The sequence below is a fragment of the Sardina pilchardus genome, chromosome 13 (genome assembly GCF_963854185.1).
Source record: "Sardina pilchardus chromosome 13, fSarPil1.1, whole genome shotgun sequence".
Classification (NCBI taxonomy): domain Eukaryota; kingdom Metazoa; phylum Chordata; class Actinopteri; order Clupeiformes; family Clupeidae; genus Sardina; species Sardina pilchardus.
The window spans coordinates 24,862,185-24,882,306 of record NC_085006.1 but is presented as its reverse complement, the minus strand read 5'-3'; the positions used below and the strand labels follow the sequence as shown (position 1 = coordinate 24,882,306).

General features: G+C 48.0%; 1 protein-coding gene across 3 annotated transcripts in view; it reads left to right on the top strand.

The window, feature by feature from the left end:
• Positions 1–4,617: 4,617 nt before the first annotated feature.
• egln2 (egl-9 family hypoxia-inducible factor 2) overlaps positions 4,618–20,122 on the top strand; it is a 25,859-nt gene continuing 10,354 nt past the window's right edge. Inside the window, exons 1-2 of one of the 3 annotated variants that reach the window (XM_062552177.1) lie at positions 4,618–4,880; positions 5,840–7,334. In XM_062552177.1, the coding sequence (XP_062408161.1) occupies positions 6,042–7,334 (1,293 nt within the window). In that variant the 5' untranslated portion in view covers positions 4,618–4,880; positions 5,840–6,041. Of the gene's footprint in view, positions 4,881–5,536; positions 7,335–20,122 lie in introns of those variants that run through there. The other 2 variants (XM_062552175.1, XM_062552176.1) reach the window with 2 other exon arrangements.

Sequence of the window (20,122 nt, the reverse complement as noted above, 5' to 3'; positions counted from 1 at the left end):
CATATCTAACCAGCAGATGGCAGTATTTTGCACTGCCAAAACATATGATAAGCCTGTACATTGTTCACCATAAGGATTCAGGAATATTAATGAATAGTGAAGATTACAGAGATGCAATTAACATATGCAACAATCACTTTTTAAAAGTGTGTGTCGAAAGGGGTACAGGAGTGTATGAGTTTATGGATATGTTCATGTATGGCATGTGTCTGTATTTGTAAGTAATTGTGTGTGTGTGTGTGTGTGTGTGTGTGTGTGTGTGTGTGTGTGTGTGTGTGTGTGTGTGTGTGTGTGTGTGTGTGTGTGTGGTGTGTGTGTGTGTGTGTGTGTGTGTGTGTGTGTGTGTCTACACACATCCACTTGTGTGGGTGTTTTTTTTGGGGGGGGAGGGGGCCGTATGAGTGTAGCCTACTGTATGTGTGATTGTGTGTGTGTGTGTGTGTGTGTGTGTGTGTGTGTGTGTGTGTGTGTGTGTGTGTGCATACCTCTACAGTACTAAGAGACATCGTTGTGGAGAGCCAGACATGTGTGGAGAGGAGACTCAGCCATCTTCTCCTCTTCCTGCCATTGATAACAACAATTAACCACAACAATGATAACCTCCCCTTTACACACACTTAGAGCAACATGCTGCACATAACTCTCCCTACGCACACACGCACACGCACACGCACACACACACACACACACACACACACACACACACACACACAGGAACACGCATACACACACACGCACACACCCACAAAGACAGGAACACGCACACGCACGCACGCACACACACACACACACACACATGCATGCACACACACACAGGAACACACATTATCACTCACACACAGGACAAACACGTGCACATACAAAAAGGACAGGGGTGGGGGTGGCACAGACAAAATAAGGGTTTTGGGAAATACCTCTCTCACTTTCTCACACACACACACACACACACACGCACACACACACTCAAGAGAGAGAGAGAGATATGCTGCATGCTGTTCCAGAGTGAAAACAGTGTGCCCACCATGGTCTATAAATAACCGTCATGTGAGTGGCATGACCCATTGAGGTGCCCGAAAATAGCTGGCTATGCCCATCACTTATCAGAGCCTATCCTATCTGCATTCATCTTTTTTATTATTATTATTTCTCAAATAAACATGATATGCATGCTCTAATGAAACAACACCTGCAAACGATTAGAGTAAAGTTTGTATGGACCTCTAGTCCTGCCTACTGTAAGAAGAGGGAGAAAGAGATAGAGAGAGATAGAGAAGGCGAGAGAGTGACAGCAGGCTACGTGCAGAACCACACTCTTCGTGGTGGATGATGCCGGGGAATTTCAACCCAGCTGCTCGGAGTTCGCTGACCTTGGCGTTAGCAACTGTTTTTCTCTGACCAGACAAATCGGTCAGGTTTGAAAGGTCGTACAGCGGACAAACAACACATTGGCTAGACTGTTATCGTGCCATAAACAACATGAAAAGTTTCCTCCAAACAACGGCCGTAAGCCAAAGTGCAATAAAATCACCAGAATTTGGTAGCCTAATAGGCCTACATTTAGGCTACATTTTTTGGCTTTGGGTACCCTCTTGAAAAGCTAGGCTACATCAATGTTAACGCACCAACTTTATTTAGCCGTAAATATGTAGAACTATATAATTATAGTAGGCTATTCATATTTACTGACCAAAATATTTATGGAGGACCGCAGCTGTTGAGCAGTTGGAAGCAGGAAAGTCGCTGCATGCGTCGGGAAGTTGAAGGCAGACTACAGGTGTGTGACTAACGCCACCATTCACGGCCATTGTTCGCCTCATTCCTTCTCTGCACGATCCTCATGCATGTCCCTATGACTTTACGCAAGTTATGTTGAACAAGATAAAGAAAACAGTAGTTTTTGTCATAGCCGACAAGGCCTAGGCTTAAATGCCGACAACTGTCGATCGACTTGGATATTGTTCTGCCCATGCAATGAGCAGAAGAAGCTGGTGCATGACCGCAGCAAGCATTTCACCGATTGGCGACGAATAACTTAATGAAAGTCCAATGTGTTAATAATGCTTTAAAAAAAAAAAAAAAAATAATAATAATAATATATATATTTTTTTTAAAGCATTATTAACACATTCGACTTTCATTACCTTATATATATATATATATATATATATATATATATATATATATATATATATATATATATATATATATATAGTTATACAGTTATACAGTTATTTATTTTTTATATATATATTTTTGGACCTATTTTGTCATGCGGCTTCATATGAGGAGAGCTATTTACAATCAGTCTACATTATTTTGAAATTCTAGCACAATTTGGCTTTTTTGGCTTTCAATTATATAAGATATTATTTCTTGGACTGATCAATGCATACTTGAATAACTGGTTGAAAATGATTGGTACAGATAACTGTATCACATAGTTTTAAGGCCTTGCCAATAGCAGATAGCAAAAATGTATGATATTAAAATTTGACTAGATATAGGCAAGGCTACATTTGCATAGGTCTCTGGAATAAACTCTCAACATCTAAATTTATGTTTAATTTAGGCTTATGTAACAATAGTTAACTGATATGCTGTGCAGAATGTGGGCCTATGTTGTGTTAAACTCCCTCTCAACGTCTTTGGAGACCTTGAGGTAATTTAAAAATACATTTCAAATGGGTATGTGTGTGTGTGTGTGTGTGTGTGTTTGTGTGTGTGTGTGTGTGTGTGTGTGTGTGTGTGAATGGGATTTGTTTGAAAACAGATTTGGTGGGAGTGGGGGGGCAGGAAGTTATTCTCAGTTCAGATCTGATGGAGGCTGAGTCAGCATGGCCACTGTGCCAAGCCACAGGGACTTCCTGGGTGAGCAGACACACACACACACACACACACACACACACACACACACACACACACACACACACACACTCACACACACACAAACACATATACATACACACTCACACCCTCATTCAGACACTCACTCACTAACTTACTCACTCACACACACACACACGCACAAGCACACGGACACACACACACACACACACACCTCACAAATATCTTCATGTGGGGCTGGAAATATGATACCATTTTCATCCTCGTCTACCTACTCTACTGGCTCTACCTCACATGTACTGTAAGGTCCTATGAGCTAGTTCATCGTGTTCATCAATACTAACCAATCATTATTGTGGTGGTGAATATACCAATATATCAATACTATTCGTATTCTCCCATTGGTGCTGCCTCCATCTTGACTAGACAGAAATGTCTTGCAGCCACCCATCTGCAATCTGAGGCTGCATCTCAAATCTCATACTTCCGTCACGTCACGTCAGTACACTGCTAGTGCACTGAGCGCTTACTTGCATTATGCCCACTTTTTGATGGTTAGTGTTGTCCCAATATCTGCACTATATACAATATACTTAAACTAAGTATTTTAAGTGTGCAAGTAGGCGGCAACACCACCTCTGCTCCTGTTCTAGTGCCGGGCCTAAGGACTTTAAATCAAAGCTCAACACGTAAGCAGACATGTTGTATCACAGTTATGTTACTCACATGTTGTGTTACTCACATGTTGTATCACAGTTATGTTACAGACCTGGCAGTGAATGTAATAGACAGAAAGAAGTGCCAGCATTTCTTGCAGTCTGGGCAGACTAAGGCATTCTGAGAGCTTTTCAGTACATTGGCATTGCTCACGGGATAAGATAGGTTGTGCACTATCCCCTAAAAATAAAGGCAAATATGCCATTAGACCTCTGTCAGACTATTTTACATCTCTGCCTCAATTTACAGTTTTAGAGATCTTGAGTCTCACAACTTCTGAAAAACATCTGTAGCCTATACTGAAACAGAAGTCTTTTCTCTTACTGAGAAAGCATTCAGGGTGAATGAATTGAAAATGATGAATTTGTACTATTATTTACAATGACCATTGAAACAAACCCAATACCTAATGCTGATTTGCTGTCACTTGGCTACCCAAAGTAAAAAAAACAAAAACCTCTATGAGTTCTAAAGTGAACGAGTTCAGTCCCCTGTCTTTTAATTTGTGCTCTGTGTGGCCTATATGAGATTTGAGGTTGTTTTTTCTAGGTTCAGTGACCTCCGCCATAGTAGCTGTCTCTTCCTATTTAGCGCGAATAAAGGCCGATGCATGTAGCGTGTATGGAACAGGCAGAGGCCTCGCGTCTACATTAATCCTACCAAGTGATGTGGTAATCCACCCCCGATCTGGATTGTTCCCGGCAGATTTACAGTGCACTAAATTATGTCTGTCCCACGGTCTAAAACATGTTGCTGGACATGGCCGATGTTCAGCAAAATGGTTTTGCCTTACATGCACTGTTAGGCCTAGACTTCAACATTGTGTTCATTACAGACTGTTAAAGAAATGGATATAACCGACTCTTTCTTCTTCAATCGCTGTGGTCTGTAGCCTATATTTACAATGTATCCAAAATATGCTATATGAAATCTACATTACGCTACAGTCGCCTCTGTTGTTATTGTAGCATCTCGGTGTCACGTGATGCGTGTGTGCGCACGTGTAACTGACAGAGCCGTTCATGGAGAGCGCCCCAGCCCCGAGAGAGAGAAGAGGAGGGCGGGAGAGAGATGCAAGGCAGGGACGTGAATCGTAACACCAGATGCAAACTATTACTGCACTTATAGCACACAGGGTGGGACCTGCCAGACCACGGTGGTCCCCGCAGTCTCCCCACTCGCGGGAATGATCGCTGCGTCGGAGCTGCTGATCGGAGTATTTTATATAGTGATGAGGACGGGCAGACCACGAACGAGAAAATCCCGGAAATCAGACATTCTCGGGCTTTGAACCGATCACCCACAGTGTCTGTAATAAGGTGAGAGCAACCAAGTCTTTTACAGTTCTACGCAATTCCATTCCATTCATTTTTCTATGCGTGAAATGTTAAATGACTGATACAATAGGGTATGATCAGTGGAGAAATAGCCTAGGCAACGGAAAGTGGGACGGATATTTAAGTTATAACATAGTGTAAGCAGGGGTTCCACGGTGGCAGGTTTGGTTTCTGTGGGCTACATACATAGTATGCGATTATTGTAACTGTCACAAATGTTATGTGGGGGTTTTATCCCCAAGCATGGACATAGCTTACCTTGCGTAAGCGACCTTTTAAGGAGCTATTTTTGGTCTTAAAGTTAGTGACAGGGCATTATGTTTAAGATACAGGCTGTGACAGGAATGTAGGCTACCAACTGAATAAGAACATTGTTTGAGTTTAATTTATTAATCTTATATTGAATATGCGCAGCTGCTTTATTTTGTGGTGGGCTACGATGGAAAGTGTCATTTCGCCAAGTTCGTTTCATCCTTCGCTGATGATCTAAATTCAGAATGCACTAATCCTTTCCCCTGTCATCTCATTTAAACTGACGTCTGAATGACCTATGTAGCCTACCATACATGTTATTGACTGGGTCAATGTCCATTGCCTGTGACTTTCAAAGTGTGCCGAGCGAGTGATTCTCGGACTTTACAACAGCACGTTTTTTTCCTAGGCTGTGGTCCAGATCAGGTTGTCAGACAAGCGTACACTGCATTATGATAGCTCAGATAGCCCAATTCTAAATTATGTAGTTAACATGCCTTTGTATTGTTGTAGTGAAACATTCAAATGGCCTTATATCTGTTACATTTAACAGCATTCAATTGAAGAGTTGTTGGATTTTTATGATCGCGGTCTTGGATGAAGCAGCTGATTCCATGACTGTTTACATTGTAACGTCTTAGTTCAGCGAATGTGATTTTATTCGTATGAAATCTTTATTTCCATAGCAGATGATGTACCGCAGAGAGACTTTAAATCATCAACAGAAAAGACACGGAGATTTTTTCGACATGAAACTTTCAAATTCTGCGCGCTCCGTCCGCGAACACAGCGCCGCCAGTAGAGCAGCTCTCCCGCTGTCGCGTGGAGGCTCGGGTGGAACATGAGGGAAGGACGTGAGCTACGTGCGCATCCAGGAGTAGACGATATGACATGGAGGGCTTGGGACAAACGGACCTTTTAAACACAAGCTCTACTCACGGACCCAACAGTGTTTGCCTCGCACAAGAAAGACTCACACCAAGCTCGTCGGAGCCACATGCGGCAGCGAGAATGGGACTTAACGCTTTCTGTGCCTCGCAGTCCAGGAGCTCCACGGCCGCGGAATTGCTGGCAGGACTGGCGTCTAAAACCGACGTTCCTGGAATCTCAGTGTTAAAGAGGGAGACGAAAACTGGTTTGCCCTCGTACAATGGAGAGGTCGTGTCTCCGTCGGCCACCGACGAAGGTAACTGCAGTGACCTGCTGGCCCAGACACCCAGCGGCTTCACGCAGCTAGAAGGGCTAACGGAGACCCCCGCTGGCCCCGCGCACCCCCCCAGCAGACCCCGACTGCCGGAGAGTGGAGGGGAACGAACGCCACAGTCTTTGCTGAAACGGGCAAACGGCGACATGCGAGCCCGCCAGGCCCAGCATCAAAGGCGCAGGGACGGGGAGAACCGGGACATGGGGCTGGGGGCGCTGGTGGGAGGGGTCGGACTAGGCCCAGTGGGGGGCCCAGGAAACCCTCTCAACCTGGACAATTATTTCCCCGCCGAGTGCAAGAGGAGAAAACTGGAGGGGGGCGAGTGCAAGGCAGATCCCGCGGCGGCCGCCACCGTCCGGAGTACGCGGACCGTAGCCCCGCTGGCCGCCAGCAGCACGTTCAACCAGTGCAGCAACCCAGCGGCGACATCGCCCCCCGCCGTCAACAGACTCCACCACCACAACTACAGCCACCACCCCTACCCCAACCACAACCTCAACCACAACCACAACCACCACCAGGGCTTCCTCCACGGACTCAGCCCAGCCTTGAGTGCTCTCCCTGGGCAGCCCTCCCCACCCGAGGCCCCCTCCATCCCCTCGGCGCTGCTGGCGGGCTCGGGCTCGGGCTCTGGCTCTGGCTCGGCGTGGTCGGCGGAGCAGGTGGCCCAGTACATCGTGCCGTGCATGAAGCACTACGGCATCTGCGTGAAGGACCGTTTCCTGGGCGCGCGGCTGGGCGAGCGCGTGCTCGACGAGGTGGAGGGCCTCAACCGCAGCGGGCGCTTCCGCGGCGGCCAGCTGGTCAGCCAGCGGGGCATCCCCTCGCGCAGTATCCGCGGCGACCAGATCGCCTGGGTGGAGGGCCGCGAGCCGGGCTGCGAGGCCATCGGGGCGCTCATGGCGCACATCGACGAGGCCGTCATGCACAGCGCCGCCAACGGGCAGCTGGGAGACTACGTCATCAACGGACGCACCAAGGTGAGGCGACAGCTCCGAGCTCCGAGCTCCGAGCTCCGCACACAAACACGACAGTTCACCCTCATAGGTGTAAATGTAATGCCACACTGTGAGCTCGTTAGGTCTGACTTTGGCCTGACATTGATTTGCCAGATCTGGGCCAGATAGCTGTAAATGAGGGAGACCAAGAGGCGGAACAGTGATCCTTTCTTGGAGCGGTTTCCACACAGAAGCTCAGTGGTGTGTGGGATCTTGGACTGGTCAGGGCCAAGGGTAGTTGTAAATAGGAAGGCAGATTGAATAGTAGAGATGGGCTACAGCGTATTGTTACTGATATGCCCCAGTGGAATTTCTTCCCATGATAAGACTTTATCTTATCGTTATATTAATGACATAGTTGATTAAATTGATATACAGTATGTGCAGCAAGGTGGACACACATCTGGATCAGATCGGAGAGAGAGAGAGAGAGAGAGACACAGAGACACAGAGAGAGAGAGAGAGAGATTCACCAGTGAATGTGACTTTAGGACCCTTTCTAATATGCCACCTGTCTTCATAGGCCAGCTCAGAGCCTGAAGTGTTGAGATGTGACCTGCTATAGGGTGAGAGTGACCGGTCCGGGGGCCTTCACTGTGTACCTTAACAGCGACCCCCCCAGTAAGCAATAGATGTTGAGTCAGGCGTGGCTCAGACTTCATTCTAGAACTTTCAGGTGTTCTTCTCAGAGGCTTCTGTTAGAATACTGTTTGTGAAACTGAAATTGAATAACCCCCTTTTTTTCATAAAGAGCAGTGGGGTTATATTGCTGAGATGCTACACACTGTTATACAAGTGTCTGAAATTGCACAACTCCACTTTGGCACTGGATGTGTGTGTGTGTGTGTGTGTGTGTGTGTGTGTATGTGTGTGTGTGTGTGTACGTGTGTATTTGCACGCTTGCGCAATGACTCAACAGAACTCATCACATAGTCCCACAGCAACATCAAACCACACACATGGCAAATACCATGGCTCCCTGTGCTGTTCCCAAATCACCTACTCAACAAAAGCCTTATGACAACATACTATGGATACACAACATGTTATTGACAGACAATCGGTAAACAGGGATTTGATTATCAAACCTGCCGTTGAGAGTCTGTGTCGTTATGGATAAAAGTGTCTGCTACAGTAATTACCTGTGTATTAGCCGCATTGTGTATTTAAGCTGCAGGACAGTGTTTTGTTGTGAGTCAAAAGACACACAATCATATCAGTGCCATATTAACTTACCCCGGCCGTGTATTAAGAAATTTTGCCAAATCAATGTATAAGCTGCGACTAATAGTTGGGAAATAACGTTATTCTTTCTGGTAACTTCAGACTATTAATACATTAGAAAGTGGAACCCTCGGATATCTCCGCGTCTGTGATCGATTATCCAGCACAAATGGCTGGAGAGTGGGCGAGTTTTGGGATCCTTGATGAACCGTGGTGATAATAATGTCCCATAGAGGGTTCATGGGGCACAACAAACATGCCACCCTGTGTGTAGCTGCATATAAGACTCAGCCTCTGTGTTGGGTTTGGTTATGCAATGAGAAGTGACAATGGGCAGTGCCAGCCTGAGCCACTCAGTTGTGTCTGCCGGTCTCTGTCCGTATCATGCCCACAGCACAGAGGGGCGGCGGTCTAGGGGCATGGTATGCACGCTGTACCCATCTGATAGACCACGGGCACACCATGCCACGCTGAGCAGGGTACACTGAGTAGCCTTTGTGCTGTGGGCATCAGGCATAGCTTAGTCTGTGCATGCCCCCCCTTTACACACACACACACACACACACACACACACACACACACATTATGTACTCTTGTACTGGTTCCATGGTGTTCAGAAGTGAAAGTTCTTTCTCTCTCTCTCTCTCTCTCTCTCTCTCTCTCTCTCTCTCTCCCTCTCTCCCTCTCTTTCCCTCTCTCTCGTTCTCTCTCTCTCTCTCTGTGAGTATCTGCATCGGCCATCAGTGTCTCTGCTGCCTTTGAAGGCAGACAAGTCTTTCCGATCTTGATCTCGCACCCGTACATAAACAATGCATTCTTGCAGCTGGTTTGGCGAGGTGATGTGATGTGTGTGTGTGTGTGTGTGTGTGTGTGTGTATGAGAGAGAGAGAGTTTATGTGTGTGCCTCTGTGTTAGGGGAGGGGTGCAATTAATGAAATTCATCAATTAGTTATCAACTAGGAATGATGCTCCCATTTAGGTACTGCTTATTTCTTTTAAGTTTGGAAAATGGATGATGTTTCCAAAAAGTAGTTGTATTTAACAATTGTGATTTCAATATTGATTCAATCAGCCATAGTGTGTGTGTGTGTGTGTGTGTGTGTGTGTATGTGTGTGTTTTATTGTGAATCTTCTGGCTGCAGCCTCAGCGCCCCAGTGTTTCTCCTTCACCAGCACTGCACTGTGTTGTTTATGAGTTGGTCCATCCCACCCTGCCATACACCCCACCACCCCACCACCCCACTGGTCACTGTTGACCTTCATTCCACCAAGGTCACCATCCCTTAGGCCCAATGGTCTCCCAGTGCCTTCTGTAGAGCTCATACCATAGCGATCACTGTGTTGTCCACTCCCCCCCCCCCCCACCCCACTGTCCAGCGTCTGGCCACAGTCTGAACCAACGCACGCAGAGTGGACCGAACTGGCTCCTCTACTCCCCAGCTGCAGGTTCAGATCTTGGCAAGAGATTACTCTAAGCCCGCATTCACCGAGCGTCTTCTGAGCCAATGAGCGACGCAGGATTATGTTTTCGCTCTGTGCGCCCTCATCCAGACCGGCGTTGGAATTCTGTCAAGAGGACAGATAGTCAGGTGATGATGTCAAGTGGTGTGGGTTTGGACGCGTTAGCTAGTACAGGTCGGAGGTCAGTTCCAAAACCTGTCTCTGGCCTTGTCCGGTGTGGGTTACCCTAATTTCCCAACTATTAGCCGCTGCTTATACTGTACATTGTTTTTGCAAATAAAAATGAGGTTAATACACAGGGACAGTTTATATGATATTAATGTAAAATTAAGATTACTTCAAACAGGCTGCTACATCACATATAACATGCACATGTGGATGTATTTATTTTAATTGGCATAAAACACTGTCCTGTGGCTTATACACAATGTGGTTAATACAAAGGAAATTACTGGATACAAGCTCCTCCGGTTCAAGATTTGTTTTTCAAAACGGTCTGGAGGTTCAGCATGAGACAAATACTGACACTGAGCTTAATGCTCCTTGTTTTAAACTGTCAGGGTATCTAGTATGAGTTACAAACTGACTCTGTGGTTCAGGACTGGGTGTTAAACCTGTTGGGATAAAGTGTTGTGCACCGTAAAGCCTGATCCTAGTTCAAGACTCAGGGTTTTAGCAGCTGTCTGGATGCACATCTCCTGCGATTGCTTTACGTCCATATAAAACCGCTGGTCCTGAGCTGTTGATGTGGTTTGTCGGGCAGTGGTATGGAGTAATGGCAGAAGTCCAGCTCAGTGAAAAGCACAACAAAATTAACCATAACTTTAGGCATGAGCTCATGTTGTTCCTGATTCTGTATTAAGGTGTGATTCTTAAAACCATTTCAACTTAGAGGTTTCTGCCATTTTTGCCTGGGGTGTTCGGACAGCCAGTCGCTGAATTAATTGCAACTCCTGCTTTAGTAACACGCCCCCCCACCCCCCCCTTCGGTCAGATGATTTGTGTGTGTTTCCCTGACGTGGGGAAACATGGGACGAGTGTGTGTGTGTGGGGCGGGGGGGGCGTGTGGGCATGAGTGCCAGTCGGGCCAGAATCAACATCATGCTGGTCAGGTGGGAGAGGATCGAGGGCATCAGGAGTGTGGCACTGGCTGTCCTCGGCTCACCCTCAAGGTGTGTGTGTGTGTGTGTATGTGTGTGTGTGTGTGTGTGTGTGTGTGTGTGTGTGTGTGTGTATGTGTGTGAGTGTGTGTGTGTGGGGGGGTGGACTGAAGCCACCTTGGGACAACCCGCTGTCTCAGCACTGCAAAGGCCAGAGTGTCCCTTGACTCTTATCGAGTACATTGTGTGTGTGTGTGTGTGTGTGTGTGTGTGTGTTTATGTGTGTGTGTGTGTGTGTGTGTGTGTGTGTGTCAGATTAAGATATTTACATGTATTGACATTTATTAATTGCGCTTATTTTTTTTAATTAATATCATAATAACCTATGATGATAGGCAAAAATACACATAGGCCTAATAGCTATATTGGCAAAACAAGATTTGGATTATTAAGAAAAATGTTGGATGCTGAGTATCGTAGGCAATTTCATGGTCTCAGCATAATGGCGATAAAGTCGATCAAGACCGAAAATCGAGTCCATTCGACTGAACACATAGCACTCGCAGTGCTTTCTGTTTCTCTCTCTCTCTCTCTCTCTCTCTCTCTCTCTCTCTCTCTCACACACACACACACACACACACACACACACACATACTTTCCTGCTGTGTGTTTATTTTAGCCTCTTGGCCTGCCACAGTTTTGATAGACTCTTCTGATAAGTAAGGCTCACCTCACGTGAAAAGAGCAGGCATGTAGACAGGTGTGTGTGTGTGTGTGTGTGTGTGTGTGTGTGTGTGTGTGTGTGTGTGTGTGTGTGTGTGTGTGTGTGTGTGTGTGTGTGTGTGTGTGTGTGTGTGTGTGTGTGTGTGTGTGTGTGTGTGTGTGTGTGTGTGTGTGTGTGTGTGTGTGTGTGTGGTGCTGAATCATAGTGGATTAATAGAGCTGTGCTGGCCTAGCTGAGCCGTTTTACAGCAGAGGTGTGGATGAGCGTGGAGGAGGAGAGAGAGTGTGGGAGGGAGGGATGCAGAGAGATGGGGATTAGAAGAGAGAGAGAGTTAGAGAGAGAGAGAGAAAGAGAGATGGATGAGAGAGAAGGAGAGTGGGAGTAGACAAAAAAGGGGGGGCATAACTGTACAAAATGTTTGCGTTTTCCCTAAAACAGGACTGCTGCAGTGTAATAACAGGTGTGATAGAGACTGACAGACAGCACTGCGTCTCCCCGCCGCCCCCTCCGTTCTGTTCAGTGTGCTGCAGACAGAACCAGAGCCCACTCTCTCTCCTTCTCTCTCTCTCTCTCGTTTGTTTGCTCCAGTCGTCGCCCCTTCTAACCGCACCTTCCTCTTCTCCTCTTCTCCTCTTCTCCTCTTCTCCTCTTGCCCTCCCTCCCTCCCTCCCTCCCTCCGTCCCTCCCTCGCTTTTTCCCCTTCGTCTTATCTGCCCCTCATGGTTAGCGAGCCAAAATATTTCGCTCGCCGTTCGTTGCCCTGGAAACCAGCCATGCCAGGAAGGCGTTGCCAGGCACGGCAGCGAGAGGGACCGAGCAGGGCGGCAGTGCCCGGAACACTGCCGCCATCGTTGCCCCTGGAGCTTGCGTCGTTGGCAGGTGCGACGGCTGTCGGCCACAGCTGTCGTCTGTGTGGCGCTACTGAACAGAGCAACGGGCACCATTACAGCGCTTGCTGGGTCCGTGCCGTGTTTTGCTATCGTGTGTGTGTTTGTGTGTGTGTTTGTGTGTGTGTGTGTGTGCATGTGCGTGTGTATGTGGCGTACGTGTGTGTGTGTGTGTGTGTGTGTGTGTGTGTGTGCATGTGCGTGTGTGTGTGTGTGTGTGTGTGTGGAAAGCGAAGGAGTGTTGTATTGCTTGATGTTGGGAGAATGGGAAAGAGGTGAGGTACAAATAGATTAGAGGGGAGAATATGCGGAGGAATAATTAGCAGACTGGCAGATAGAGAGAGAGACAGATGAGGAGAGAGGGATAGAGAAACGGAGGGAAAGAGAGAAGGAGAGCGAGACGGATGAGCGGGAAATAGAGAGGGAGAGCAGGAAAGGGAGAGGTAGAGAAGGAGAGGAAAGGAAACAGAGAAGGAGAGGGTGAGAGAGAGAGAAGGATGAAAGAGAAAGGGAGAGAGAGAAGGATGAGAGGGAAAGAGAGAGAGAGAGAGGGAAAGAGAGAGAAGGAGAGGGAAAGAAAGGGTGAGTGGGTGTGAAGCAGCAGCGGCGGCGGCGGTGGCTTGGAAATCAAAACGTCTGCACCACTGTGTCCTCACATGCCCTGCCTGCATAAGGGAGAGAGGGAGAGAGGGAGGGAGAGGAGGGAGGGAGGGAGGGAGAGAAGGAGGGAGAGAGAGATGCAGGTTTAAGGGAGAGAGGTAGAGGAAAGGGGGAGGTAGTAAAGATGGAGAGAGAGAGAGATAGAGCAGGGGAGAGATAGAGCAGGCAGGAAGAGAGGAAGAGGGAGGGATATAGAGGGGGTTCAGCCCTCACCTCGTCTAGTCAGAACTGGATGAAAGAAAGGCAGAGAGAGAGAAGAAGAAGAGAGAGAGGGAGGCTCAGAGGACTAGATTTACGTACATTGGTGAATGTAGCGTTATCAGCGTCATGGGCAAACCGCAGAAAGTGCACGCTGTGCCTCTGCATTTGACATGCTATTATTACGTAATACGTGCCATGATATTTATTTATTTATTTTTCCACCGCTCCTAACTGAATAGGCACAATTCAATCACAATTGAATTGAATGTTGAATGGAGTGAATTGATGACAACATTAAAAGGAATCAAAAGTTTAGTGGTCTTGAAGTCATACATTAGATAAGAAGATGTCAGCAAGCAGAGAGATAATGCTGAGCAATATTCAACTCCTCTTAAGAAAATAGTGGAACTACTTGTGCCATACAGTATGCTTTAATAGCTAAATCTATCTAATTAGGAAAGTTGAATCGCCCCACTAAAACAGTCTCCATAGAAATGGATAGGATTAGTTTTGTAATGTCAACATGGCAGTTGTCGTTTGACCAATCATGTGTTGTGATCTCACCGCTGGAGTGAGGGGTCTTTGGTATTATTTGCCCTCAATGGTGCCTTCCAGGCAGCGCTGCCTTCAAGGCACTACTCCCCTCAGCTTAGGGGTAGGATGAGGGTTGAGGGGGTTAGGGTTAGGAATAGGGTAAAGGTTAGCCTGACGAGCCAGACCCACATCAAGATGTAGGGTCTGGACACTCACCGTAGACAGGGCTCAATCGGAGGGGTGGGATAAACAGTTGTCTTTCAAATTCCCTCCCCGCAATAGGATAACGCTAAACGAATCATCTTCTTGTTTTAAAGTAGCAGCAGGATGCGTAACCTTCCCTCTCCACGCAATAGGATAACGCTAAACGAATCATCTTCTTGTTTTCAAATAACAGGATGCGTTACCGTCGCAACTTCTGGTCGCATGTCAGTCACCATTATGTTAAGCCCTGTGATTGGCCCGCTGGTGCTGGGGGTTCTCAGCTCCCTGCCTCAATGGATCGTGCCTAGACTGCCCCGCCAGCCAAATTACATTTGCTGCCGCTAGGGGCGTCTAGATTTCTAGGCTAGGTAAAGGTGCCTTTTAGGCTGCCTTTTAGTGCCTTTTAGGCTGTGCTGCCTGGAAGGTGCCGTTGGAGGCAAAAAACACCATTGAGCGGAGTGAGGTTGGTGTCATGAGGCCTTGTGCACTCACAGTTCACCCCGAAATAGATGCCCGGTAAGGGCCCCAGCCGTGGCGCGACTGGCTGGGGCACCTGCACCGCACGCCGGCGACCCGGGTTCGATTCCCGCCCCCCGTGGTCCTTTCCGGATCCCACCCCAACGCTCTCTCCCACTCACTTCCTGTCTCTCTCAACTGTCCTATCATTAAAGGCATAAAAGCCCAAAAAATATACTTATAGATGCCCGGTAAGTGCCCAGAATGCATTGCAATATGGCCGCCGAGTGGACTGAAGCCTAGAAGGACTTTGGTTAAAGTGGATGACGTGAAAGTGAGAGTTATAAAATTACGCCTCAAGTGAGTGCAAAAGCTGAAGTACATCTACCCCAGAGAGAGAGAGAGAGAGACTGCAGAGTAGGAGTGGGAGAAGAAAAAAAAATACGTAAATACTGGCTTTTGAAAAGATAGAATAGAAAAACAGACTCTGTCATACACAGACAAAACACACACACACACACACACACACACACACTGCACAGTAAAGTCCACTATTTTGCAAGCGCTGATCTCTCTCCAATGTGTCAAGGGAGATCGGTGAGTCACACAGACACACGTCACACACATCTACACAAACACACATAAATTATCCCCCCACACACACACACGCACAAATGTACACACACACACACACACACACACACACACACACACACACACACACACACACACACACACACACACACACACGCACACACACGCACACACACACACACACACACACGCACACACACACACACACACACACACAGACACACGTCACACACATCTACACAAACACACATGAGTGTGTACACACACACACACACACACACACACACACACACACACACACACACACACACACATACACTCACACAAAGAAGATGGGGTGTAGCATGCAGGATAGTGACGCCAGCAGGAAGTATTAGAGATGAAGAAACCTTCAGTCCAGGTCGTAAATGGGCGGATGTTGGCCATGATACAGAGAATGATCACATGTGCACACACACACACACACACACACACACACACACACACACACAACGCCCCATCCTGATCACACACGCACACACACCACCACATCCTGATAAAACACACACACACAGACACACACACACACGCACATACAGTACACACATACAATGCTCTTCTCATGCTCACATCCATTCATGTGTGTTGTTTTTCTGTTCAAACAGAATACGCTCACCTCTCTCACCCAGCAGTGTATCAGTTTTTATAGGTAACACACACGCACATGTACGCGTGCCGTGCACACACACATACACACACACACACGCACACACACACATTCTTGTGACCCCAGTGTGGGTTCCTGTATTGTGTCTTATCTCCTCCCAGTGTTCCCACTGTATCCATTATCTGAGCAGGAAGTGTGTGGAGTCTCCTTTATTAACATGTGTGCCTCCGTGCGTGTGTGTGTGTGTGTGTGTGTGTGTGTGTGTGTGTGTGTGTGTGTGTGTGTGTGTGTTCAGCTTTACTGATGAGCACTATCCGCTCTATTAATAGTATGTTGGGGGGCTTTAATAATGTCCAGAGTTTGGTCTGGTCACATGAGGTGGGGTCAGTTGGGGTAACTGCACCAGAGGGCTGGACTGCAGTAGGAAGAGTGAGAGAGAGAGAGAGAGAGAGAGAGAGAGAGAGAGAGAGAGAGAGAGAGAGAGAGAGAGAGAGAGAGAGAGAGAGAGAGAGTGATGCTGATATGATATGATGCTGGTGATACTGTATGATATTTAATATACAGTATTACAGACTATTCTAAACATCTCATTTGTGCCTTAATCGTGTAATCAGATGCATTGTAGATATGGTACAGTACATTCATACAACGTAGTCATTTTCTCCACTCTGTTGGATCTATCAGTGCAAGGCTAAAAAAAAAGTTGGTGGAAAGAAAGATGATGTAACATCCAATGTTTGGTTTGGCGTTGTCGTGGAAAAGTCCGTAATCCTTCCCAAGATGGCCGACGCAGAGAGAGAGCGAGACGTGTCAAGCGAGCACCCACACTGGGCGCGCTGGAGTCGTGTTTACCCTTCAGGCAAGGGCAGGCTTAGCTTAGCTCCACGATTTCCCCGATACCGAGGCTAATTGGCCTTAATGACCGCCCATTTAGGCTCCAAGGGCCCCGGGGTCACTCACGTCAAAGAGCTTCGCCGCCGCCGCACGGCTCACTTCATGGCAGAGACCTCCAGTCTGTCACTGACCATGTAGAACGTGAACTCTCTCTCTCTTTCTTTCTCTCTCTCTCTCTCTCTCTCTCTCTCTCTCTTCCTTTCTCTGTCTTTCTCTCCCTCCATCTCTCTCTCTCTCTCTCTCTCCCTCCATCTCTTTCTCTCCCTCCCTCTCTCTCTTTTGTTCTGAGTGTTGATGGTGGTGTAAGACAGGACAGGATGGTCAGACGTTGTGTGATGCTCTGAAGCGGACGTGCGCGGTCAGCTGTGATTTGAGATAGCGTTCGGCACCACGTTTGGACAATCAGCGTGTCAGCAATGTGTCAAGACTGAGCAAGACTGATTCAGGGAAACGTTGCCATATAAACAGAACAGAGTGTCAGGGTATCACCATTGTGTGTGTGTGTGTGTGTGTGTGTGTGTAGTGCCGTGTGGGTTTTGGGAGGTAGTACTCTCTGGTTGTGCTGACTATGGTGCCACGGGGGTCGGTTGGAGTTGGTTCAGAGGAAGCAGAGAGGAGCCAACACAAAGCTCAGCAGATTGTCCCTCAGGCCAGTATAGACTCGTCCAGAGTAGATAACCCTTCAGTCCAGTATAGTCGTGTCCTTCAGGCCAGATTAGTCTAGTCCAGTCCTGCATAGTCTTGTCCTTCATTCCAGTGTAGTCTTGTCCTTCAGTCCAGTATAGTGTTGGTCTTGTCCTTCAGTCCAGTATAGTCTTGTCCTTCAGTCCAGTATAGTGTTGGTCTTGTCCTTCAGGCCAGTATAGTCTTGTCCAGTCCCGTATAGTCGTGTCCTTCAGGCAGTATAGTCTTGTCCAGTCCAGTATAGTCTTGTCCTTCAGTCCAGTATAGTCTTGTCCTTCAGTTCAGTATAGTCTTGTCCTTCAGGCCAGTATAGTCTTGTCCTTCAGTTCAGTATAGTCTTGTCCTTCAGGCCAGTATAGTCTTGTCCAGTCCCGTATAGTCGTGTCCTTCAGGCCAGTATAGTCTTGTCCTTCAGTTCAGTAGTGTGACCTTCAGGCCAGTATAGTCTTGTCCTTCAGTCCAGTATAGTCTTGTCCTTCAGTTCAGTAGTGTGACCTTCAGGCCAGTATAGTCTTGTCCAAAGCAGCTCAGTGGAGTCTGATCCTGTGTACTGCTGGTCACTCCACACTTCTACAGCCGTGGTGGACACTGGGTGGGTCTCAGTGGTGTTAACTGGTGACCTCCTGAACTCCTGCACCACACAGGCCCACGTGCAGACACACATACACGCAAACGCACACATGAGCGCATGACACGTGCAGACACACATACTGTACACACACACATACACACACTCAAACTCACACAAGCTGCTCACACACATCCTGAAACAAATGCACATATTACTCACACTCACACACACACCCAAATAGTTTGACCATTATCGTATCCGTCCACTCCCATCATCTGATGTGCACGTCTTTCCCGCAGCAAGAGGAGTGGAGAGGAGAGGGGGGAGGGGGTCGAGGGATAAGAGCGTTGACCTTGGCGCGACCCCTGGTCAGATTACGCTTCAGACCCCTGTAAAGAGGGCCGAGGCCAAAGCCAGTTAGCGGCGTTATCACTACACCGTCGACCAAACACGGCAGAGAGGAGAGCGTGCAGTAGGGGAGGTCTCCCCACCCACTGGGCAGCCTGCGGTCACTCCTGGCCAGGCCGGGAACCCTGTGGCCTAGACTGACTTGGCAGATTAATGGTGATTACTGTACCTCTCCTCCAACACAAGCAAAAGCAAGCTCACACACCTCTTTGGTGGGAATACATGAGCTGGGCTGAGCTGGTGAGAGGGGGTTCAGAGAAAACATGATGGTGTTCTTTCAGGTTTCAGGTGCTGTGTGTGTGTGTGTGACTCGGGTGTGTGTGCATGACCTCCCCTGCCCAGGCCAGTCTGTATGTGTGTGCGTACTGTACGTGCATGCGTGTGTGGTCTAACCCACCCCCAGTAGGACCTCTTCTCCTGGAACTGCATGCACACACACACACACACACACACACACACACACACACACTCCTCCTCCCAGGACCTTCCCCTGTTGGACGCCCAGACAGAGCGGAGGGAAAGAGAGGGAGGCCGCCTGGTGCTGGCTCTGGACAGAGGTCAGAGGTTAATCACCTTAACGAGCGGAGACAACGGCCGGCCAGACGCCGATGGAATGCGGCCCTTGTTCTAGCACCGCGGTCGCCCGTGTTCGAACTCCTGTCGCGGGGCTTCACTAATAAGTGACCGCCTCCGTTGGACGAGAGCGCCGCGTTCAAGTCCGTCCCTTGGCTAGCTCTCCTCCTGGCTGACCACTCATCTGGGCAGTCAGACTGATAGCTGTTATTCGTTCATCAGCTCACAATAGTCAGTGACTTAATTAATGACTGTGCAGTACATTAATCAATTAATTAATTTGGCTTTCATCCAAGGCCACTTGATAATGAGCTCCAACAATCAAGCCTCAGTAAATTAGGAGATATTTTCAAGTGAGCGTTATATTTGGAAACTAACTGTGTCATAGTGCAAAATCCAGTGGATGGGGCAAAGTGCATGAAACGTGAAGCGTAGCCAGGAGCTGTGGCGGCGGACTGGGGCGGGACGAGGCGGTGCTTCAGTTCTCGTTCTCGGGGCGTCCTCGCTCAGCAAGTTTGGTTTCAGTTCTGCTAACGCTGCCAGGTGCGGCCTCTCTTGGCCCCGCCGGAGCTCTTCGCCCTCCACGCGCCCTTGGGGTGCAGACTGGGAAACTAAAGGGTGAAATGGAGCCGTCAGCGTTTCTTCTTCTCTCGCGCTCTCTCTCTCTCTCTCTCTCTCTCTCTCTCTCTCTCTCTCTCTCTCTCTCTCTCTTTTTGTCTGTTTACCTCTCTTCTCTCATTCTATCTCTGCATCTCTTTCTTCTCACCTTCTCTCTCTGTCTCTCTTTCTATCTCTCATTCTCTCTCCATCTCTTTCTATCTCTCATTCTCTCTACCTCTTCTGTCAATCTCGCTCTCTTTCTTCTCTTGTTCTCTCTCGGCCTCTCTGTCATTCTCTCTTTCTGTCTGTCTTTCTTCTGTCAATCTCTCCATTTCTCATTCGCTCTACC